The 22,702-nt window shown below is 34.5% G+C and overlaps 1 protein-coding gene across 4 annotated transcripts; it reads right to left on the reverse strand.

Annotated features, from left to right (window-relative positions):
• Positions 1–367: 367 nt before the first annotated feature.
• LOC115959089 (keratin, type II cytoskeletal 3) lies at positions 368–22,667 on the reverse strand. 4 transcript variants are annotated; one of them, XM_031077395.1, is made up of 5 exons: positions 22,521–22,667; positions 6,707–6,817; positions 5,835–6,009; positions 1,304–1,421; positions 368–484 (listed from the first exon to the last, which is right to left on the reverse strand). In XM_031077395.1, exons 1-4 carry the CDS (start codon positions 22,582–22,584, stop codon positions 1,328–1,330), a joined length of 444 nt encoding a protein of 147 aa, XP_030933255.1. In that variant the 5' UTR covers positions 22,585–22,667; the 3' UTR covers positions 368–484; positions 1,304–1,327. The 4 variants fall into 4 exon arrangements, with proteins under 4 accessions (XP_030933255.1, XP_030933253.1, XP_030933254.1 ...); XM_031077393.1 differs by lacking the exon at positions 368–484 and having other exon boundaries at positions 1,144–1,421; positions 22,521–22,663; XM_031077394.1 differs by lacking the exons at positions 368–484; positions 1,304–1,421; positions 5,835–6,009; positions 6,707–6,817 and adding exons at positions 16,018–16,177; positions 16,996–17,113; positions 21,532–21,706 and having other exon boundaries at positions 22,410–22,660.
• Positions 22,668–22,702: the final 35 nt, after the last annotated feature.

A 22,702-nucleotide genomic window follows, 5' to 3' on the forward strand; every position in this document is an offset into this window, starting at 1 on the left:
ACCAATTTATTCAAGTGATAATCCTATAACTAAATGTCGCAAATCTATTCTCCTTTTACAAAATTGGCTTCACCAATCTCCCATGTGATATTTGCTCCGTGGATTGTTTCATGATTAACTTACTTGATCGAAGGCTGGGCTAATTACACGAGTCAAGATTGGAATGGATTAGTCCTGTAGAAAATTACCGTTTGTAGGACAAACTTCAATTATTGTAGTCCATCCTATATAGGATTCGAAGATTCTAGTGCAACATTTTAATATTCCCAAAGAAGGTCATTGCTATTAACAACTATAGAGTATAGAATACAATTTTAATCAATTCCATACAAGATTCAAACTCTGAGAACACCTTTTTTCTTAGATAGTTACAATATTCTCCTCAACCCGCAGCTCGAATTCTTTCCTTCCTAAACCCACAAGCAATTTGTGCATAAAAATGTGCTAATTAAGTTTCAAAACTCTTGGCAACCTCTGAGAACACCTAAAAACATTAGGCTTTGATTAGCTCATGTTCACTATAACTCGCTCATACTAACCCAAATAAGTTTCATCAACCATAAGGAAAATGATTTAAGATTAGTTACAACTATCCATGATTAAATATTCTTATATTTTAAATAAATGCACTATTATTACAATAATCTATAACTAGAACATTAATTTAAATTAGCATAGTTTTAGAGTGAATGGTAATGAATGGATCCAAGTAATCCAAATCTATATCTAAATCTTATTTTACATCTTAGACATCACCTCCATTTGGGTTTTAAGATTTTCCACTAAGTGCTGACCTTTTAAAAAGGACAAAGTTTGGGTCCAATCACCGATAAGAAATTGATAGTTGTCCTTGTCATGTGCAATGTACATGTTGAGACTAGATTAATGCACCTAACTCATTTAATTCAAACAATCAAGTGAGTTATGTCTATTGCACATGACAAGACATGTCACCTTTTTTTTATAGGTAAAAAAACGATGACATGTGTCATCTTTCTATTCTTTCTATTAGGAGTGGGAGCCTGGGGCTCTCAATTGGAACCAAACCTTTTTTCATTTGGACAACAAATTTCCAGTCTCATCTATGGACAGAGATGAGTTTTTTTTGTAAGTACTGCTAGTGGAATCCACCAAAACAGACAATTGTCTCCAGAAAAACAGAAAGGGAAAATTTTTTAAAAAATAACCCAGAACAGAATAGATACATGACCAAACATGCATGGAAATCAAAGATCTTTTTTATATTGGCCCAGGCAAATGCATGTATACAGAAACCAACAAGAGGGCAGCAACTAAGACGTACTAGATTAATTGATTTGATTATACATCATCTTTTCCACTTGTCAATCTCTCTCGAAGTTGCGCGGATAACCTTCTTGGTGCTAATAATAAGCTCATCAACTAGTGCACCAATCTCATCCCTGACAACACAGTCCAAATGAGAATTCCAAAATATAAACAGAAGTTTAAAATAATAAAGATCAGCTAAAAATCTAATGCTGGTAAACAGAAGAATACTTTTTTTTTTTTTTTTTCAAAGTTTAGCTCCAAATCAGTTATGAGCTATTTCTTTCAATCTATTGCATGATGATCTATAAGACTATTTATGTCTATTATTTAAACAAGCCAAATGTTTTTTTTTTTTTTTTTTTTAATTTTTATTATTATTTTTTTTTTCTGATAAGTAATAAATTTTATTGATATCAAAAAGGGGACACCCTAGTACACAGGGAGTGTACAAGGGGTCAACAAAAATTACAAGAAAATCAAGAAAGGAAGAGAATGATTGGTTTCGCAAAGTAGCCAACCAATCTATTAAAGTTCTAAAGAAACAAAGCTTAAGGTCTGGTATGGATCTCTCATTATCTTCAAAACACCTACTATTCCTTTTCTTCCAAAGACACCACAATAAACAATGGGGAACAATAATGTGACTAACCAAGCCATAAGTTTGATTAAAAAAATCATGTGACTAAAATTGTACACGAATATTCAATCGCCATGTAACATATAGTGGGCTGGAGGAAGACGGTTTGGGAAGATAACTCCAAACCAATTTAGAGCTAAACCTTTTTTCTTTTTCTTGGCATCACATTATGTGACTAATATTAAATCAGATAGTGCCACCCTTACCAGCATCCAAATTATATAAACTAAATAAATAAATATACACTGAGCTTTATTCCAAGTCAAATGCATGTTTATCAAAGAAACATATTCGTGTTGAACAAAATATGGCAACTTTAGAGTATCATAAACACCTCTTATAACTACAAAATTTACATATCACAAAATCTATGGAGCTTATTCCACATTGGGCAAACCCAAAAAAAGTATAAAGGCATGGTTCCTCAAAAAAAAAAAAAAAAAAGGTACAACGGCATGAATAATCTTGGAAAATTTTTGCCATATTTTGTATTCTTGTGAATTTTAACCATGCTTCAAGTTTATTAGTATTTTGTTTCAAGATGTTTGAGAGGGTTAATGTTGGTAAAAGGCTAAAATCTTGGGAAGCACTTAAGGGCAAAGGCTTCTAGAACCTAGGCACGATTCGCAAGCCTTGAAGTGTACATACAAAAAATAATAATGTATTAAAGACAATATAACAATCAAGTGATCAATTAAAGGGTGAGCCAAGCACACAAAATATAAGCATGTATGATATTTGATAGCCATAATCAAAATGAAGACACAAAGTACATAGTTGTATCACAATATACCCAAAAGAGAAAAGGAAAAAAAAACACTAAAATGTTAATTAATGATTTCTATGCCTAACAAAAGTAATGTAATGCAATCTTAAACGTATATGATTATCATTCTCATTAAGTGTAGAAACATTATCATTGTAATTACATGATTTATAACCCTCATCATCTTACACATATACTTCATATTTTTTATGAGTAAGAAAATAAATCATTTAAGAAAACAGATGTCATTTCCAAAAATGACAAATCATGTAAGATGTCATTTTTTTCTCCTCAAAATGGGACACATGGGCTTCTTCAAGTTGTCTTTTTTTTCTTTTTTTTCTTCTCCCCTGGACAGTATCGTTGCCTTTTTTTTTTCTTTTTTCTATTTTCTTTTCCTTTTGATTTTCTAGGAGGGGTAATTTTTTTTTTTTTAATAATAAATTTGGGTGATTGCTCTTTTTTGTGGTTATTTGTCACTTTTTTGTTTCAATTGGGCATCATTCTTTAACAAAGGTATATTTGAAACTCATTTTTTCCATCCCTCCACTTTTCAACTCCCAACCAAACAAAAATGATGAGAAAATAAAATCTTTTCTATCCTCCCACTTTTCCATCCTCCAACCATTTTCTATTCTCCCACTTTTCCACCCCTCCAACCAAACAGACCCTAAGGCAGAGGGTAGAGTGTTTGCTCTATTTTGGTTTTGCCTTATGGCTGTGGAAATTTTCTGGTGTTGGTTTGTATTGGTTTAGGGTCCTTCGTGCTTTTGTTGTAATATCATTTTGTGTAATATTCTTACTGATATATAAAATTAAAAGGTGTTGAAGGTGCTGAAGTTGGATGGTTATGGCTGTGAAAGGCACATTATCAGATTCTCTAGAAACAAGAAAGCTAAAATTCTTTTAAAAAATGAATAAAATGAAAATTTAGACATTGTTTTTTTATAAGTAAAAATTTAGACATTTTAAAATCAAATGTGAATTTATGTTACCATCATTTTATCAAAACAATGAAATTTGTGATTCCTAGGATTTTAAATGATGGGACTTTAAATCCCTTCATTAGTTAATTTTTTTTCTTTTTCTTTTAAGGTAAGAATAATTTTATTGAAAAGAGACTACTTCATGAAAAAAGACATAAAGCAGCCTAAAGAATTACAAATAGGAAAAAAAAATATCTACATATGAATTGACTTTATGAAAGATTAATAGAATTACTATCTGTAAAACCCGAAGCAATAGACCGCTCATAAAGAGAACTAATAAAGGATGCTAGCAATTTAGTTGACGTGTACTCCACACCTTCATAAGTACATCCATATTTTTCCCTCCATAAAATCCACAAAAACATAAAGGAAAAAGATTCCAAACATTTGATGAAAAATTAGATCCTCCAAGTCCAATCTGCCACCCACATAATAAATCAAGAATTTTCTCAATACCCATTGGATCCCAAACATCCTAAATACAAAACTCCACAATTTAGATGCCACACTGCAACTTATCAAAAGATGGTCCACAATCTCCCCACTACAAGGGTAGGGTCTATATAAGAGAAATTAAGGGTAGAGTCTATATAAGCATCCTTCTCCTTCTAAGGAGGAGGAGGAGGAGGAGCAGGAGATTCTTATTTTTCTTCTTCTTCTCTCTTTATAGTATTGTTCATACAGCCCCTAAAAACCATAAAAATCTCTCTTTCTTCTTGCTTACAACCCCAAATCAACCCCTTTCTTATTAAAACCCTAGAACCCCCACATTCTTTTTCCTACCAAATACAAATAGACATCAGATAACTCATCTAACCACCTTTGATTTCCTATCTCAAGTTCAAAACCTCATAACCATTTCTTCAACGATTTTAAACCTTAGTTCCACAAATTTTCCTAACCCTAAACCCACCACAACCATAGGGAGACAAATTCCACCAATTTGTCATACGTCATTGCCTCAAACTAGCTAGGGTGCACAATTGGTGGGAGGGTTCACAATGTATAGAGGACAGCTTCAATGTTACCAGATTGCAAAGCAAGATATTGGGAGCTACAACTGGGATCTCAGCTGTGTTAGATTTTTCTAATTTTATCTCTAGTACATCTTCCTCTTGAAGGGGGCTCATACACGTGGTCCGACAACCATACTTAGTGTATATTTTTCAAATTCCCTTTCTTCAATATAGTGCTTAGTGCTTGCCACTGTAGGTTTGAGTTTAAAAGGAACTTTTTACTCCATTTGGTTGCTCAGAAAATGTGGAAGAGGAATGAAAAATGAGAATTTTAAGAAGGGGCCGCCGCTGCCCGCGCCCAGGGGGGTGGGGGGGTTGGGGTTGAACTAAATATAGAACATATATAATCAAAATCTGATCAAATTATTATGATCTGCTTAAGTTTGTGTTATGTGTTTCAATTGGATGTATTTGGATTTTTTGTTCTTTGGAGTCGCTGTTGGTTGTAGGTATTTTGAAGGTGGAGTACAATTTTGTGGAGGCACTAGCCAGTCAGTGAGGAAGAAATTTATTATGTTTCCACACACAAATAGAAATACAATTTTTTTTTTTTTTAAACATTTGCAATCTAAGAAATAGCAAATCCAAGTTGTTTTATGCATTTTAAGGGCACAATCTAGATGGTGGTTAATGGAAGCAGAGCATTGAAAATGGATGAAAGTAGGGGAACTTAAGTGAAAAAATATTGGAACCGTTGAAGGGCGTTACTTTTCAAGTTTTCTCTAAGTATAGCGGGTAACAGCGTTTAAGTAGGAAGTTAAGGAGCTATTTGATGAAATTATCTTCAATTTGACAAATTTTTTAAGTGATGTTAGGAGTAAATTACTCAATTTCATTATTCAAAGGCATACTGTAAACTGGGTGATAGTTTAGGTATTAATTTAATATACCTAAATAATTGCATTAGATTATGCAAAATTCAAAGAATGACACACTATCTTCTATCAATTGCATTTATCGAGTCATCCAAAGATGATATTTCCTTCTCCCTCAGAGCAGAGTGCAAAGCATTTAAAACTACCTTCTTCTTCTTTTTTTTTTTTTTTCTTTAGTAAGAGCAAGCATAGGCATGTAAGTCAAAGATGGAAACAGAAAAACAGATAAATAAATAAATAATAAAAAGATAATGAACATACTGAGATGGAAAATTTATAGGACCACGGGAGAGATGTCCCACATTAGAGTATCTCCGATTCTCATCCAAAGCAATACCCTTTCCCACACCATAGCCAAACCCTAAACCAACCCCACATCCAGCACCAATTCCAATGCCAACATGCAAGCCAGGAATTCCAGGACCAAACCCTGCACCTGAGTAATGAGGAGACAAGAATAAGAAAGAAAGCATGACATCTCACTCCTAGATTTTATGAAGATATATGTGAATGTGAGTCCTCAGCATAGATCCCTCCATGAAAAGAATTAAGATATTACATAAAGACTGAATAACACTTGTTGGATGACGTGTATCACTATCACTATCACATACAAATATCCTAACAAAAAGTAGGTGCTAAAAATGAAATTTTGAGTATCAGGTTTCATAGATATACACATATAGTATAACATAATTTAGCAATTTTTTTAAAAAAAAAATGTAAAAATTCTGTTATTTCTCAATTACCTTTTTTTTCTTTAAATTTTATTTGTCAAAAATTGAAAGAAAGTAATTTGGTGTAGGTAAACACCTGGAGTTCCATTTCCTTACATCAGACTAAAATAAAACCCAATCAAGAGGATATATATAGTAATAAAAAACATATATATGTATATATGTATATGTGTATATATATGAATATAATTAAAATTTAATCGTCCTAAGCTAAGTTGACATGCACCTTTGTGTGTGTGTGTGTTGATTAGGGAAGGAATCCAGCATATGGAAATTTGGCATGAATATTGGTAAATAATAATATGAAGAAAAGAAATGCAGAAAGTGATGTTGTATGTTATGTGTTATTGTTAGATAATCATGAAATCTGGAGAGAGAGAGAGAGATGTAGCTTACCACCAAGAAGGCCGATGCCAAGACCAAGACCGCAGCCAGCGCCGAGGCCGAAGGCGGGGCCCAGCTTACCCAGTTGCTTGGACCTCAACTGCGGAAGCTTCCACAACAAACCTTCATGCATAATGCGTGTCTATGCATCTTGTGTAGTAGGAGGATTAGAATGTGGGTGTTGTGTTTATCTCTTCATAATGCGGTTTTAGGTTTAGTTTTTTTGTGAGCTGATTGTGTTTCCATTGTTGACCATCAGTTAGTTATGGCTTTGAGGAGGGCTAAGAGGGGAAAATCCAAAACTAGAAGAGTACATGGGGCTGCATCCGAATCTGAAGTGGTGTTTGATAAATTAAGGTTCGAAACACATGCAGATGAGCAAACCTTTGAAACCTTGATTAAGTATAAGTCTATTTGGGAAGAAAGGCAAATCAATCTAGATGAATTGCATCCTTCTATCCGTGGCAATCTACAGTCTAGGCATTGGCTGTCTCTATGTACAAATATACAACCCCCTCCAACTGACTTAATTGGAGAATTCTATTCGAATCTCTCGGCGTATGAGGATGTTCGCAGTGTTAATTACTTGACATCATGGATACGTGGTGTAAGGTTTACAATAACTAGGGATGATGTATCCAATGCTCTTGATGTACCTTGTGTTTGTAGACCTTCTTATCCATACTTGGAGTCTACTCATATTAATGATGTTATGGATATTCTTTGTGGAAGATCAGTCACTTGGGGTTTTGACCCAAGTATTAGCTCAAGTGAGTTAATTGAGCTTAATTATATCTTCTTTAGGATACCTTGTCACAACATCTTCCCTATCTCTCATGTCCATACAATCCCTATAGACAAGTGTTTCTTTCTTTATGCCCTCGTCACCGATAGTTTCATTTGTTTTCCTTCCCTTTTCATTGAAACCATTATGGAGGTGCATAGGAGCAAGTACAAGAGGCATGGTCTGTTCTTTCTAGTTTTCATTCATAGGGTTCTTGTATACTTAGGATTACAGAACTTTCCTTCCCAAGAGTTAGTCCACATCCTTGCCCCTATAGGAGCCAAATTTCTGAAACAGCGAAGTGCTTAAAAGAAGTTTGTCGACCCCAGTGTTAGTTCATCCAAGATACCACGAGTACGGTCTACTGTTGGAAATGTTCTAGATGAGGACATGCATGGGGATCCCATAACTACTATTGCTGAGGATGGTGATGATGAGGTAGATGTTCACACTGCTGTGCAACGCATACAGGCCCTCATCCTCCCTCTCTTTGTGCTATGATAGAGACCGTTATGATGACTCAAGCAGCCCATGGGCAGCTTTTAGATAATCTTCTTGCCAAGGTTGTAGCTCTACGAATGGACTTAGCTGACTATAGACGTCCTGTTCCACCTTCTCCATCATCTGACTCTTGATAGTTCTATGTAGTGACTTTAAGCCAGTTGCATATTTTTTTTTATTTTAGTGATAGTTTGAAAAACATGATATTTGTAGAAAGTTTTGATATATTAATATGATTAGTTTTGCTCATCATTATTAATTTATATACTGATCTTCTTAACTGTAGAATTTTTTATGTTATTTGTTACTACGTTCTAATTTATTAGATTATAGTAAGATTTTTTACAAATTATGTTATTTATTTATTTAGTTTTTAATTAATTTGATATTGTGAAAGCCTAGGGTTTGAAAGGGTTTGAACCTACTGAACCACCTTGGTCATAATGCACTACGCTGCACATGCCAACAAATGTAAGTAGTTATCAAGTCAGAACTCACCTATGTGAACAATTTACGCATCCCATCACTCGAGCCCTGTCCATTATGTGATATTCGCATCCCATATCGTTCTGCCCTGTATACAGTGTTACCAAACATAAGCCCTACATCGTTCACATGTATATCTGTTACCTACTACACTTCACTGCATCATGTACCTATTGCACCAAGTCTAGTAATCCTGTACATTATACATTACCGATTACTATTGTTCAATTGAAGCTTACTCTGTACCAATTCAACTGAACACTTGTGTTCATATCATTATCAAGCTATATCATGTACATGTTTCCTTCTAACTGAACAAATTGCACATAGGTGATTAAAATTTACTCACTTTTTGTACCAAAAACACATTTAGATTTACCTCATCAAATTCAGAGAAAATCGAAGGAAAATTCCATTGCCATTGGGAGATGATAGAAATTTAGTTTAGAATGAAAGCAGCCATGATCTGTCCTTTGTGGAAAATTCAAACTAAAGCAAGTAGTCTAAATGAAGCATGTAATGTATAATGACCTTGATTTTGAAAGAATTTTTGTTTATACTCAAAATCAAGCGATAAAAAATGAAAATGAACAGTCTGATAGTTCTTAGAATAGTGTTGGTCGTATGCGTGCTACGAGTTGTATTTTATGATTACATTATAATCTGTGCTACAGCCAAGTTTAAAATGCAACGAATGTTACCCCATACGACTCCATTGATTCTCAAATCTCCACCTAAGTCCGAGTGTCTTCTCCTTAGTGTCTCACGAGAGCTTATAACTAACCATATAAAACATCTCATGTTCATAGAGTAACCAGTCCTTTCTGCATCATGATATTCAAACCTGTGCACTATTTCGATTGGGATTGATTGGATAGCTGAATTATTCTAGCACCCAGCAACGAGCGGTGAACACATCATGTGGCCCATAGCAGTAAAGGTCACCCATTAACGCTGACTATAATAACATCAAAAGAGCGAGTTAACAATGTGCATCAACTGTTACTAAATAATGTATAGCTACCTAACATGGTACACGATTAAGACATTTTAAATTAAATTAGTTCTACATGCTAGATCTATCATGTGGCTCGTAACATAAACAAAATAATAATCATACAATGGTGCATAGTGCATGGCACTGTGTGAATCAGAGATGAGGATATGGTCAAGCACATTGCAACTATGCAAATATAATTGACTTATACTATATACACATATGGAAATACACTACAACAATGGGAGCATGTACCGTTTTTCCAACCTGTACTGACATGACAAGCCCTGATACTCATATATAAATTTTTTTATAATATTTTGACCATGAGACAAGCTTATAAATGCACCGACTAAGTTATGAGTCACAATGCCTCAAGCACAAAAACTATGGTGCGAAATAAGTTTGGATCTACTTCAACAAATGCATCATCACAAGTTCTAGCAGAGCAACAACTTCAGACATACACAGATCATTGTGGAGGGAAATGGGTTGGAAAGAAAAAGGTTTCGTTAATATTCCAATATACATGTATGAGAGTCTAGGAAGCGTCAAACACATCATGGTCGAAAAACCTGCATAATTGAGTACAGTTACCACCACTACAAAGTTCACCACAACCATGGTTAGAGCTATCGAGAAAAGGTGCAGTTGAAGGTGTACTGTCGATGACATGGGTTATGAGTTCCTAAGGCACGGTCAGCCGAGTTACCTAGAGACGAACCTACCAACATACTTGCTATCTTGAACGTGAGAACAATCAAATACAAAGGCGACTAGACCATTTTTATGTAGTCCAAAATGCTAGGAAACATCTATCAGGGAAGGCGCAAGAGTGAGCCATCAAGTCTAATGAAACTACTACTTTAGATGATGATAAAGATATTTCAAATTTCTTAGATTCAAGAAATGATGATTTTAAAAAATTCATACCTACAAAGATTAAACATTATTGTTAATGTCTAGACATTCTATGTAAAACGTAGTGTTGTTGTCAATGTCTGACAATGATGATTATGTACGTTCAACTAAAGTATGGAATGTATTAATACATGATATGTGAGTCCCACCACCTATGGATGCATATTAACCAATAATAGATAGGGAGATTAGCATACAATTTCATCTATAGTAACCACTTTTTTTGCTTTTGCATTGCTGATTTGTTAATAAAAGCCTTCTAGAGTTATTAACATGACCATAAATGCTATTTATCATATTCTTATAATTATGTGTTATCTTTCATTTCACTAACCATCTTATAACAATCTAAGAAAAATAAGGTATATAGTTGATTACTTCTTGCTATGCTAAAGATTCTCATTCACTTGTGATTAAAATTTACTACAACAAACAACCAAAAACACACTAATGTACTCACATAACACTCATTCAACCAAAAAAAAAAAAAAAATCTATACAATATCAAATGAAAATACCATTGCCATAAAATTCTGGTATTGAGATGATAGAAATTTCAGTTTAGTCTGAAAGCAGCCATGGATCTGTGGAGTAGTAGTGGAATTCAATTCGAACTGAAAGCAAGATAGTCTAAATGGGAGCAGATGTAATCGTATAACATAAACATATCTTGATTTTAGAAATATCAATTTTTCTTTATAACTCAATAATTTTATAGTCGGGTATATAAAATCAAGTTATGTACGGATTAAAAAAAATGAAAATGCCAAAATCTCGTAAAAACATGATTATAAGATCATCGAGTTTCATGTAGAACTTGATTATTTTAATGTCGAGTTTTAAAACAGGGATATATCCCTATATAGTTTCAGAAAAGGGGCAAAACGCTGAAAAGTTTTGCTGAATGGGGCAAAACCCCATTTTGGCCCTTATAACCATTTCCCACTCATTTTTTAACAAATGGATGTTCTCTTTTAATGATAGGAAAAATACAAATTTATAATCAGTTTTTTGAACTCTATTCAATGGCATGCAATCTATTGATAATTTAACCGTGAGTGCTTACTTGCTTTTGAATAAACTTGTAATTTTTGTGGTAAAATTCTTACTTGTAAAGTTGAATTTAATCAACCATGTGTTGGCTTTATTCCGTGACAAATTTGCTTGTAATACAGCACTTAGAAACCTTGTATTTATGTGGGAATCATGTAAGGGTAGTGTGTGAGAGAGTGTGAAGAAATGCTCAAGACAATATAGTGAAGCAGAGACTCGCGGCTTGCAAGCCGCCAAAAGTTACACATGCGCAGAGCATGCAAGGGAGCTGAACAGTCATGCTAGCTGGAGCACTACAGGACAAAAATCCAGACTGGCCATTCAGCTAGCTCGCGGCTTGAACTCGCGACTCAGTCAAGTCGCGAGGTCAAGTCGCCAGCCAGCCCTGTTTTCAAAAAATTGACTTTTTACATTCCATTCTCACACCAGTATAAATACCCCTCATTCTCACAAAATATGTGTGGCTATTGAGAAAGAAAAACCCTAAGAGAGGTTTCTTCAAAACACCCACCCAATTAGAGAGAGCTACTCATTCTTAGAGAGAAATCTTTGTAGTCTCTTCTCATTCCCTCTCTCACTGTCATACCTATTGAGAGGAGATTTCTATCCAAGCACTACCCACACCCATTTAGAGTATTGAGTGTTTTTGGAACTTTGGGAAACATTGGAAGATGCCAAGGATGGCGGATGCTATGGATTATAGCGGAATCCGGTAAGCTAGAAAAGAAAAAGGTTCGGTGCAACCTCGTTAGAGTAAGAAGTTTGGAGGGCTTAGGTAGATCGGGTAGATTAGGCTTGGAGGGTCTATTGCTGTTTATGTATCCCAACTACATTTTCTAGTGGATTATTGACCACTTGGAGGGCGGCGAAGAGGTTTTACGCCGAGGGCTTCGGTTTCCTCTTCGATAACACATCGTGTGTTGTCCTTGTGTTTGCATCTCTCTTCCCTTAATCTTTTCCTTTTATTTTCTACTGTGAATGTGATTTTAATTGGCTTAGATTGTTTACCAATTCTGTTTATAGCTTGTGTTCATTTTCCGCACACTTTGTGTTTGTCATAAAGCTTGAATTGGTTATTTTGTATTTGGGGGTCTAAACGTTCAAGGGTGTTTTATACACATATTTGAACTTTCATTACTCATTATAGATTTTGTTGATTTCATGGATTTGAATATAATATATAATCCATTTATAGAATAATCATAGCTATAAAATTTTAGTTCTATATTGACTTATTTTCATTATACTAGAATAATATTAAAATTTTATATTGTATATCACAATACTAACAAAATTACTAGCCTTGCCAACTTAAAGTGCAACTCTCAAGTACGTGTATACAGATGTAATCCATTTTGATTGTTTCCCCAACCTCACTATAGCACTTGATGACCCTCACATCTTGAAAGTCCTCACTCTCAACAACAGAACCAATGGAACTCTCCTGTTACATGGAACCAGACAGCTTGCCCTTATATACAGAGTGTATTATAAGTGCATGAGAACAAACATGTCTATCCATGCTATAGACAAAAGAAAGGCTAGTGAAACCACCCTTAATAAAACCAAATCTATTTTAGTACAGCAGCCAAGTTGGAAGTTACAAGTCTACAATAATGCAAACCGTTACAATCCATAGCTAGAATGGTATCAAAATCAAAAGAGGGGAGAAAATAAAAAAGAGCAAAATCTTCCTGCATTGAGCAGCCCGTCTTAGCCAAAAGGTCAATGCATTTGTTAGCTTCCCTAAACACATGAGCCACCCTGACTTGTGGAATCCTAGCGAGGAGTAACCTGCAATCGGATAAAAGAGGAGAGTAGGCTGTGTTAGGATTGTTATTGGAATTAAGCAAGTCCATAATCACCTTGGCATCAATTTCAACTTCTATCTGTTGTAATCCCAGTTGAATGGCTAAGTTCAGCCCGTCTCTCAATGCCCATAGCTCGGCAATGTTGCTAGTAGTGAAGCCAATAGATCTCGAATAGCCTTTAATCCAATTACCTTGGCTGTCTCTAATAATGCCCCCACCCCTAGCCTTACCTGGGTTCCCAAAGGATGCACCATCAGTGTTGAGTTTATGCTAACCCTCCAAAGGTTTAATCCATCTAACTGGGATAACAACTTTCGGAGCTGTGAGCTTAGATTTGCTCACACAAAAGGAGTATTCAAGAGCTTGGCTCAGGCAGATTTTATGGAGAGAGGGGTTGGGGATGGCATTGTCAAAAACTATCCTATTTTTTTGTTCTTCCACAAAGAACACAAGGTGAGCAAGAAAAGTGTGCTCCACGGGTTGGCGGTCTTATGCCTTGCATTGCTTAAAACAGTTAGCTTGTAGCCATTCCTCAAAATTTCTAGAAAAAGTGCAAACTAACTTGGGGGGACCTCAAGCTTCCTCCAGCAATCTCGGGCTAGTTCACAATCTCTGAGAAGGTGTAGTATTGTTTCTTCTTGGGATTTACATAGGGGGCAGATTCTGTCACACTTGATGCCCCTAGAAGCCAGGGCATCTCTTACAGGGACTGTTGTGTAGACATAGCCATAAGAACGTAGTAATCTTTGGTAAAATGTCTAGCTTCCATATCCATGATCCCTTAAAGACCGGGCTTGGGCTTACTCCCTTGATAGATAAAATATAAGCTGAGTTAGTTGAGAACTCTCCGTCTTTTGTATGCTTCCACATAATGGTATCCTTCCTATGGCCATAGTTTTGGATTGGGATTGCTTTGATTTTATCCTTGATGATTTCAAGGAGATCAAAGGTTAATAGCTTCCAATTCCATCTATATTTCCCACGGATATCTTCCATAGTTAGCATATAATCTTCCTAACTCAGTGGACCTTCAATCATTTCCCTTAGAGATTCACTTTGTATCCAACTATCCAACCATACCCGGATACTTGAACCATTTCCAACTCCCTAACAAACTCCTTTAAGGAAAAAAGGGAAGCCCAATTTGACTACCTTCCAGTTAGGGGATGAAGGAAGCTTGTCCGGGTCCTTGGCTCTTGGTCCTGGTACATTCTCCAATTCAGTTTAGCAAGTAAAGCTATATTCTTGGCTTTAGCTACTTGTATCCCAAGTCCCCTTCTTCTTTGGGTTTCACAATTTTGTTCCAACCAACAAGGGGATCCCCATAGAAAGTCTCAATTTGTCGCATACATGTATAGGGAGAGCCACCCCTTGCATCACATGGTTAGGAATGGCAGACATGAAGGATTTGATTAGGACAGCATGTCCTGCAAATGAAAGGAACTTCGCCTTCCAACCCGCAAGTTTATTCATACCCTTTCAGCAATGAAGTTGTACTGCCTTGTACTTGCTCCTCTATGGTTTATAGGGAAGTCGAGGTATTTCCCATTGTTTCGGGTTACTTGGAGGCCCAACTTCTCACAAACTTCCTCTTTTACATCTTCACTCACATTAGCTGAGAAGTAAATGCGAGATTTTTCCATGCTGATTTTTTGGCCAAAATTGGAGCAAAACTTCTCTAGAACCTCTTCCATGGAATCACATGTTGAATTTTCAATTTTGTTAAACAGAATGATGTTGTTTGCAAAAAGAAGGTACGAGATGCCCAAGTTGCCTCGGGATGCTCTCAAGCACACATATTTTTAATACTGGAACTATGACAAATGTTGAGAATATAAAGCTGCAATTCCTATTATTTATTTTTCTTTATATGTGTCACCTTTAAAGTATCCTAACTTTTTTTATTATTTATTTATTATTATTTTTTTTTTTTAACAATTGAACCTAACATGGTAGTTGACATGATATGGTCCACATCTAGTTTTTGTTTCTCTCTTCTTTTTGTGGAGAAGGTAAGATTAGCGAAAAATTTTGGACTATATAACCTCAAGTATTTATGTCTTATTTAACTTGGATGGTGTAATTTTAATATTTTATGTAATAGTTAATATTTTATTTTGAAGTGAGTTTGATAATTTGTTCTTTTGTTTGTATTGAAAGGAAGATAAAGACAATAAGAATAAGTTTTTTTTTTTTTTAATCTTTTAATTTTATATTATTTTTTTATGTGAAAAAAGTAACGTCATATAAGGTCGACCTAGCCCTTGAAAGACCAGATTAGGGTCACAAATTTAGTACCCCATTTAGAATGACATGTTTTCTTACCCAATCCGATTGGCCCAAACCCAACTAGATTGAATTCAAAACCGATCAACCCGACCCAATTCGAAACCGATCAACCCAACCCAATTGCAAGGTTTGAGAAAGAGCATCTTTCATATTTTAAACCAATTTATTCAAGTGATAATCCTATAACTAAATGTCGCAAATCTATTCTCCTTTTACAAAATTGGCTTCACCAATCTCCCATGTGATATTTGCTCCGTGGATTGTTTCATGATTAACTTACTTGATCGAAGGCTGGGCTAATTACACGAGTCAAGATTGGAATGGATTAGTCCTGTAGAAAATTACCGTTTGTAGGACAAACTTCAATTATTGTAATCCATCCTATATAGGATTCGAAGATTCTAGTGCAACATTTTAATATTCCCAAAGAAGGTCATTGCTATTAACAACTATAGAGTATAGAATACAATTTTAATCAATTCCATACAAGATTCAAACTCTGAGAACACCTTTTTTCTTAGATAGTTACAATATGCTCCTCAACCCGCAGCTCGAATTCTTTCCTTCCTAAACCCACAAGCAATTTGTGCATAAAAATGTGCTAATTAAGTTTCAAAACTCTTGGCAACCTCTGAGAACACCTAAAAACATTAGGCTTTGATTAGCTCATGTTCACTATAACTCGCTCATACTAACCCAAATAAGTTTCATCAACCATAAGGAAAATGATTTAAGATTAGTTACAACTATCCATGATTAAATATTCTTATATTTTAAATAAATGCACTATTATTACAAAAATCTATAACTAGAACATTAATTTAAATTAGCATAGTTTTAGAGTGAATGGTAATGAATGGATCCAAGTAATCCAAATCTATATCTAAATCTTATTTTACATCTTAGACATCACCTCCATTTGGGTTTTAAGATTTTCCACTAAGTGCTGACCTTTTAAAAAGGACAAAGTTTGGGTCCAATCACCGATAAGAAATTGATAGTTGTCCTTGTCTTGTGCAATGTACATGTTGAGACTAGATTAATGCACCTAACTCATTTAATTCAAACAATCAAGTGAGTTATGTCTATTGCACATGACAAGACATGTCACCTTTTTTTTATAGGTAAAAAAACGATGACATGTGTCATCTTTCTATTCTTTCTATTAGGAGTGGGAGCCTGGGGCTCTCAATTGGAACCAAACCTTATTTCATTTGGACAACAAATTTCCAGTCTCATCTATGGACAGAGATGAGTTTTTTTGTAAGTACTGCTAGTGGAATCCACCAAAACAGACAATTGTCTCCAGAAAAACAGAAAGGGAAAATTTTTTTAAAAATAACCCAGAACAGAATAGATACATGACCAAACATGCATGGAAATCAAAGATCTTTTTTATATTGGCCCAGGCAAATGCATGTATACAGAAACCAACAAGAGGGCAGCAACTAAGACGTACTAGATTAATTGATTTGATTATACATCATCTTTTCCACTTGTCAATCTCTCTCGAAGTTGCGCGGATAACCTTCTTGGTGCTAATAATAAGCTCATCAACTAGTGCACCAATCTCATCCCTGACAACACAGTCCAAATGAGAATTCCAAAATATAAACAGAAGTTTAAAATAATAAAGATCAGCTAAAAATCTAATGCTGGTAAACAGAAGAATACTTTTTTTTTTTTTTTTTCAAAGTTTAGCTCCAAATCAGTTATGAGCTATTTCTTTCAATCTATTGCATGATGATCTATAAGACTATTTATGTCTATTATTTAAACAAGCCAAATGTTTTTTTTTTTTTTTTTTTTTAATTTTTATTATTATTTTTTTTTTTTCTGATAAGTAATAAATTTTATTGATATCAAAAAGGGGACACCCTAGTACACAGGGAGTGTACAAAGGGTCAACAAAAATTACAAGAAAATCAAGAAAGGAAGAGAATGATTGGTTTCGCAAAGTAGCCAACCAATCTATTAAAGTTCTAAAGAAACAAAGCTTAAGGTCTGGTATGGATCTCTCATTATCTTCAAAACACCTACTATTCCTTTTCTTCCAAAGACACCACAATAAACAATGGGGAACAATAATGTGACTAACCAAGCCATAAGTTTGATTAAAAAAATCATGTGACTAAAATTGTACACGAATATTCAATCGCCATGTAACATATAGTGGGCTGGAGGAAGACGGTTTGGGAAGATAACTCCAAACCAATTTAGAGCTAAACCTTTTTTCTTTTTCTTGGCATCACATTATGTGACTAATATTAAATCAGATAGTGCCACCCTTACCAGCATCCAAATTATATAAACTAAATAAATAAATATACACTGAGCTTTATTCCAAGTCAAATGCATGTTTATCAAAGAAACATATTCGTGTTGAACAAAATATGGCAACTTTAGAGTATCATAAACACCTCTTATAACTACAAAATTTACATATCACAAAATCTATGGAGCTTATTCCACATTGGGCAAACCCAAAAAAAGTATAAAGGCATGGTTCCTCAAAAAAAAAAAAAAAAAAGGTACAACGGCATGAATAATCTTGGAAAATTTTTGCCATATTTTGTATTCTTGTGAATTTTAACCATGCTTCAAGTTTATTAGTATTTTGTTTCAAGATGTTTGAGAGGGTTAATGTTGGTAAAAGGCTAAAATCTTGGGAAGCACTTAAGGGCAAAGGCTTCTAGAACCTAGGCACGATTCGCAAGCCTTGAAGTGTACATACAAAAAATAATAATGTATTAAAGACAATATAACAATCAAGTGATCAATTAAAGGGTGAGCCAAGCACACAAAATATAAGCATGTATGATATTTGATAGCCATAATCAAAATGAAGACACAAAGTACATAGTTGTATCACAATATACCCAAAAGAGAAAAGGAAAAAAAAACACTAAAATGTTAATTAATGATTTCTATGCCTAACAAAAGTAATGTAATGCAATCTTAAACGTATATGATTATCATTCTCATTAAGTGTAGAAACATTATCATTGTAATTACATGATTTATAACCCTCATCATCTTACACATATACTTCATATTTTTTATGAGTAAGAAAATAAATCATTTAAGAAAACAGATGTCATTTCCAAAAATGACAAATCATGTAAGATGTCATTTTTTTCTCCTCAAAATGGGACACATGGGCTTCTTCAAGTTGTCTTTTTTTTCTTTTTTTTCTTCTCCCCTGGACAGTATCGTTGCCTTTTTTTTTTCTTTTTTCTATTTTCTTTTCCTTTTGATTTTCTAGGAGGGGTAATTTTTTTTTTTTTAATAATAAATTTGGGTGATTGCTCTTTTTTGTGGTTATTTGTCACTTTTTTGTTTCAATTGGGCATCATTCTTTAACAAAGGTATATTTGAAACTCATTTTTTCCATCCCTCCACTTTTCAACTCCCAACCAAACAAAAATGATGAGAAAATAAAATCTTTTCTATCCTCCCACTTTTCCATCCTCCAACCATTTTCTATTCTCCCACTTTTCCACCCCTCCAACCAAACAGACCCTAAGGCAGAGGGTAGAGTGTTTGCTCTATTTTGGTTTTGCCTTATGGCTGTGGAAATTTTCTGGTGTTGGTTTGTATTGGTTTAGGGTCCTTCGTGCTTTTGTTGTAATATCATTTTGTGTAATATTCTTACTGATATATAAAATTAAAAGGTGTTGAAGGTGCTGAAGTTGGATGGTTATGGCTGTGAAAGGCACATTATCAGATTCTCTAGAAACAAGAAAGCTAAAATTCTTTTAAAAAATGAATAAAATGAAAATTTAGACATTGTTTTTTTATAAGTAAAAATTTAGACATTTTAAAATCAAATGTGAATTTATGTTACCATCATTTTATCAAAACAATGAAATTTGTGATTCCTAGGATTTTAAATGATGGGACTTTAAATCCCTTCATTAGTTAATTTTTTTTCTTTTTCTTTTAAGGTAAGAATAATTTTATTGAAAAGAGACTACTTCATGAAAAAAGACATAAAGCAGCCTAAAGAATTACAAATAGGAAAAAAAAAATATCTACATATGAATTGACTTTATGAAAGATTAATAGAATTACTATCTGTAAAACCCGAAGCAATAGACCGCTCATAAAGAGAACTAATAAAGGATGCTAGCAATTTAGTTGACGTGTACTCCACACCTTCATAAGTACATCAATATTTTTCCCTCCATAAAATCCACAAAAACATAAAGGAAAAAGATTCCAAACATTTGATGAAAAATTAGATCCTCCAAGTCCAATCTGCCACCCACATAATAAATCAAGAATTTTCTCAATACCCATTGGATCCCAAACATCCTAAATACAAAACTCCACAATTTAGATGCCACACTGCAATTTATCAAAAGATGGTCCACAATCTCCCCACTACAAGGGTAGGGTCTATATAAGAGAAATTAAGGGTAGAGTCTATATAAGCATCCTTCTCCTTCTAAGGAGGAGGAGGAGGAGGAGCAGGAGATTCTTATTTTTCTTCTTCTTCTCTCTTTATAGTATTGTTCATACAGCCCCTAAAAACCATAAAAATCTCTCTTTCTTCTTGCTTACAACCCCAAATCAACCCCTTTCTTATTAAAACCCTAGAACCCCCACATTCTTTTTCCTACCAAATACAAATAGACATCAGATAACTCATCTAACCACCTTTGATTTCCTATCTCAAGTTCAGAACCTCATAACCATTTCTTCAACAATTTTAAACCTTAGTTCCACAAATTTTCCTAACCCTAAACCCACCACAACCATGGGGAGACAAATTCCACCAATTTGTCATACGTCATTGCCTCAAACTAGCTAGGGTGCACAATTGGTGGGAGGGTTCACAATGTATAGAGGACAGCTTCAATGTTACCAGATTGCAAAGCAAGATATTGGGAGCTACAACTGGGATCTCAGCTGTGTTAGATTTTTCTAATTTTATCTCTAGTACATCTTCCTCTTGAAGGGGGCTCATACACGTGGTCCGACAACCATACTTAGTGTATATTTTTCAAATTCCCTTTCTTCAATATAGTGCTTAGTGCTTGCCACTGTAGGTTTGAGTTTAAAAGGAACTTTTTACTCCATTTGGTTGCTCAGAAAATGTGGAAGAGGAATGAAAAATGAGAATTTTAAGAAGGGGCCGCCGCTGCCCGCGCCCAGGGGGGTGGGGGGGTTGGGGTTGAACTAAATATAGAACATATATAATCAAAATCTGATCAAATTATTATGATCTGCTTAAGTTTGTGTTATGTGTTTCAATTGGATGTATTTGGATTTTTTGTTCTTTGGAGTCGCTGTTGGTTGTAGGTATTTTGAAGGTGGAGTACAATTTTGTGGAGGCCCTAGCCAGTCAGTGAGGAAGAAATTTATTATGTTTCCACACACAAATAGAAATACAATTTTTTTTTTTTTTTAAACATTTGCAATCTAAGAAATAGCAAATCCAAGTTGTTTTATGCATTTTAAGGGCACAATCTAGATGGTGGTTAATGGAAGCAGAGCATTGAAAATGGATGAAAGTAGGGGAACTTAAGTGAAAAAATATTGGAACCATTGAAGGGCGTTACTTTTCAAGTTTTCTCTAAGTATAGCGGGTAACAGCGTTTAAGTAGGAAGTTAAGGAGCTATTTGATGAAATTATCTTCAATTTGACAAATTTTTTAAGTGATGTTAGGAGTAAATTACTCAATTTCATTATTCAAAGGCATACTGTAAACTGGGTAATAGTTTAGGTATTAATTTAATATACCTAAATAATTGCATTAGATTATGCAAAATTCAAAGAATGACACACTATCTTCTATCAATTGCATTTATCGAGTCATCCAAAGATGATATTTCCTTCTCCCTCAGAGCAGAGTGCAAAGCATTTAAAACTACCTTCTTCTTCTTTTTTTTTTTTTTTCTTTAGTAAGAGCAAGCATAGGCATGTAAGTCAAAGATGGAAACAGAAAAACAGATAAATAAATAAATAATAAAAAGATAATGAACATACTGAGATGGAAAATTTATAGGACCACGGGAGAGATGTCCCACATTAGAGTATCTCCGATTCTCATCCAAAGCAATACCCTTTCCCACACCATAGCCAAACCCTAAACCAACCCCACATCCAGCACCAATTCCAATGCCAACATGCAAGCCAGGAATTCCAGGACCAAACCCTGCACCTGAGTAATGAGGAGACAAGAATAAGAAAGAAAGTATGACATCTCACTCCTAGATTTTATGAAGATATATGTGAATGTGAGTCCTCAGCATAGATCCCTCCATGAAAAGAACTAAGATATTACATAAAGACTGAATAACACTTGTTGGATGACGTGTATCACTATCACTATCACATACAAATATCCTAACAAAAAGTAGGTGCTAAAAATGAAATTTTGAGTATCAGGTTTCATAGATATACACATATAGTATAACATAATTTAGCAATTTTTAAAAAAAAAAAATGTAAAAATTCTGTTATTTCTCAATTACCTTTTTTTTCTTTAAATTTTATTTGTCAAAAATTGAAAGAAAGTAATTTGGTGTAGGTAAACACCTGGAGTTCCATTTCCTTACATCAGACTAAAATAAAACCCAATCAAGAGGATATATATAGTAATAAAAAACATATATATGTATATATGTATATGTGTATATATATGAATATAATTAAAATTTAATCGTCCTAAGCTAAGTTGACATGCACCTTTGTGTGTGTGTGTGTTGATTAGGGAAGGAATCCAGCATATGGAAATTTGGCATGAATATTGGTAAATAATAATATGAAGAAAAGAAATGCAGAAAGTGATGTTGTATGTTATGTGTTATTGTTAGATAATCATGAAATCTGGAGAGAGAGAGAGAGAGAGAGATGTAGCTTACCACCAAGAAGGCCGATGCCAAGACCAAGACCGCAGCCAGCGCCGAGGCCGAAGGCGGGGCCCAGCTTACCCAGTTGCTTGGACCTCAACTGCGGAAGCTTCCACAACAAACCTTTATTTGCCTCCTCCTCCTCCTCCTCATTCTCACCTTCCTCTCTGCTTCTTTTCTTCTTCATCTTCCGAGATTACTTTCAATTTTCGAGGGTCTCAGGTTTTTCTGAAAATGTTTTTTTTATTACAAATAAATACTAGCCATATAGAGTTTTTTTTTGGTTTGCTAAATGACCCTCTAGA

The sequence above is a fragment of the Quercus lobata genome, chromosome 9 (assembly GCF_001633185.2).
Source record: "Quercus lobata isolate SW786 chromosome 9, ValleyOak3.0 Primary Assembly, whole genome shotgun sequence".
Classification (NCBI taxonomy): Eukaryota; Viridiplantae; Streptophyta; class Magnoliopsida; order Fagales; family Fagaceae; genus Quercus; species Quercus lobata.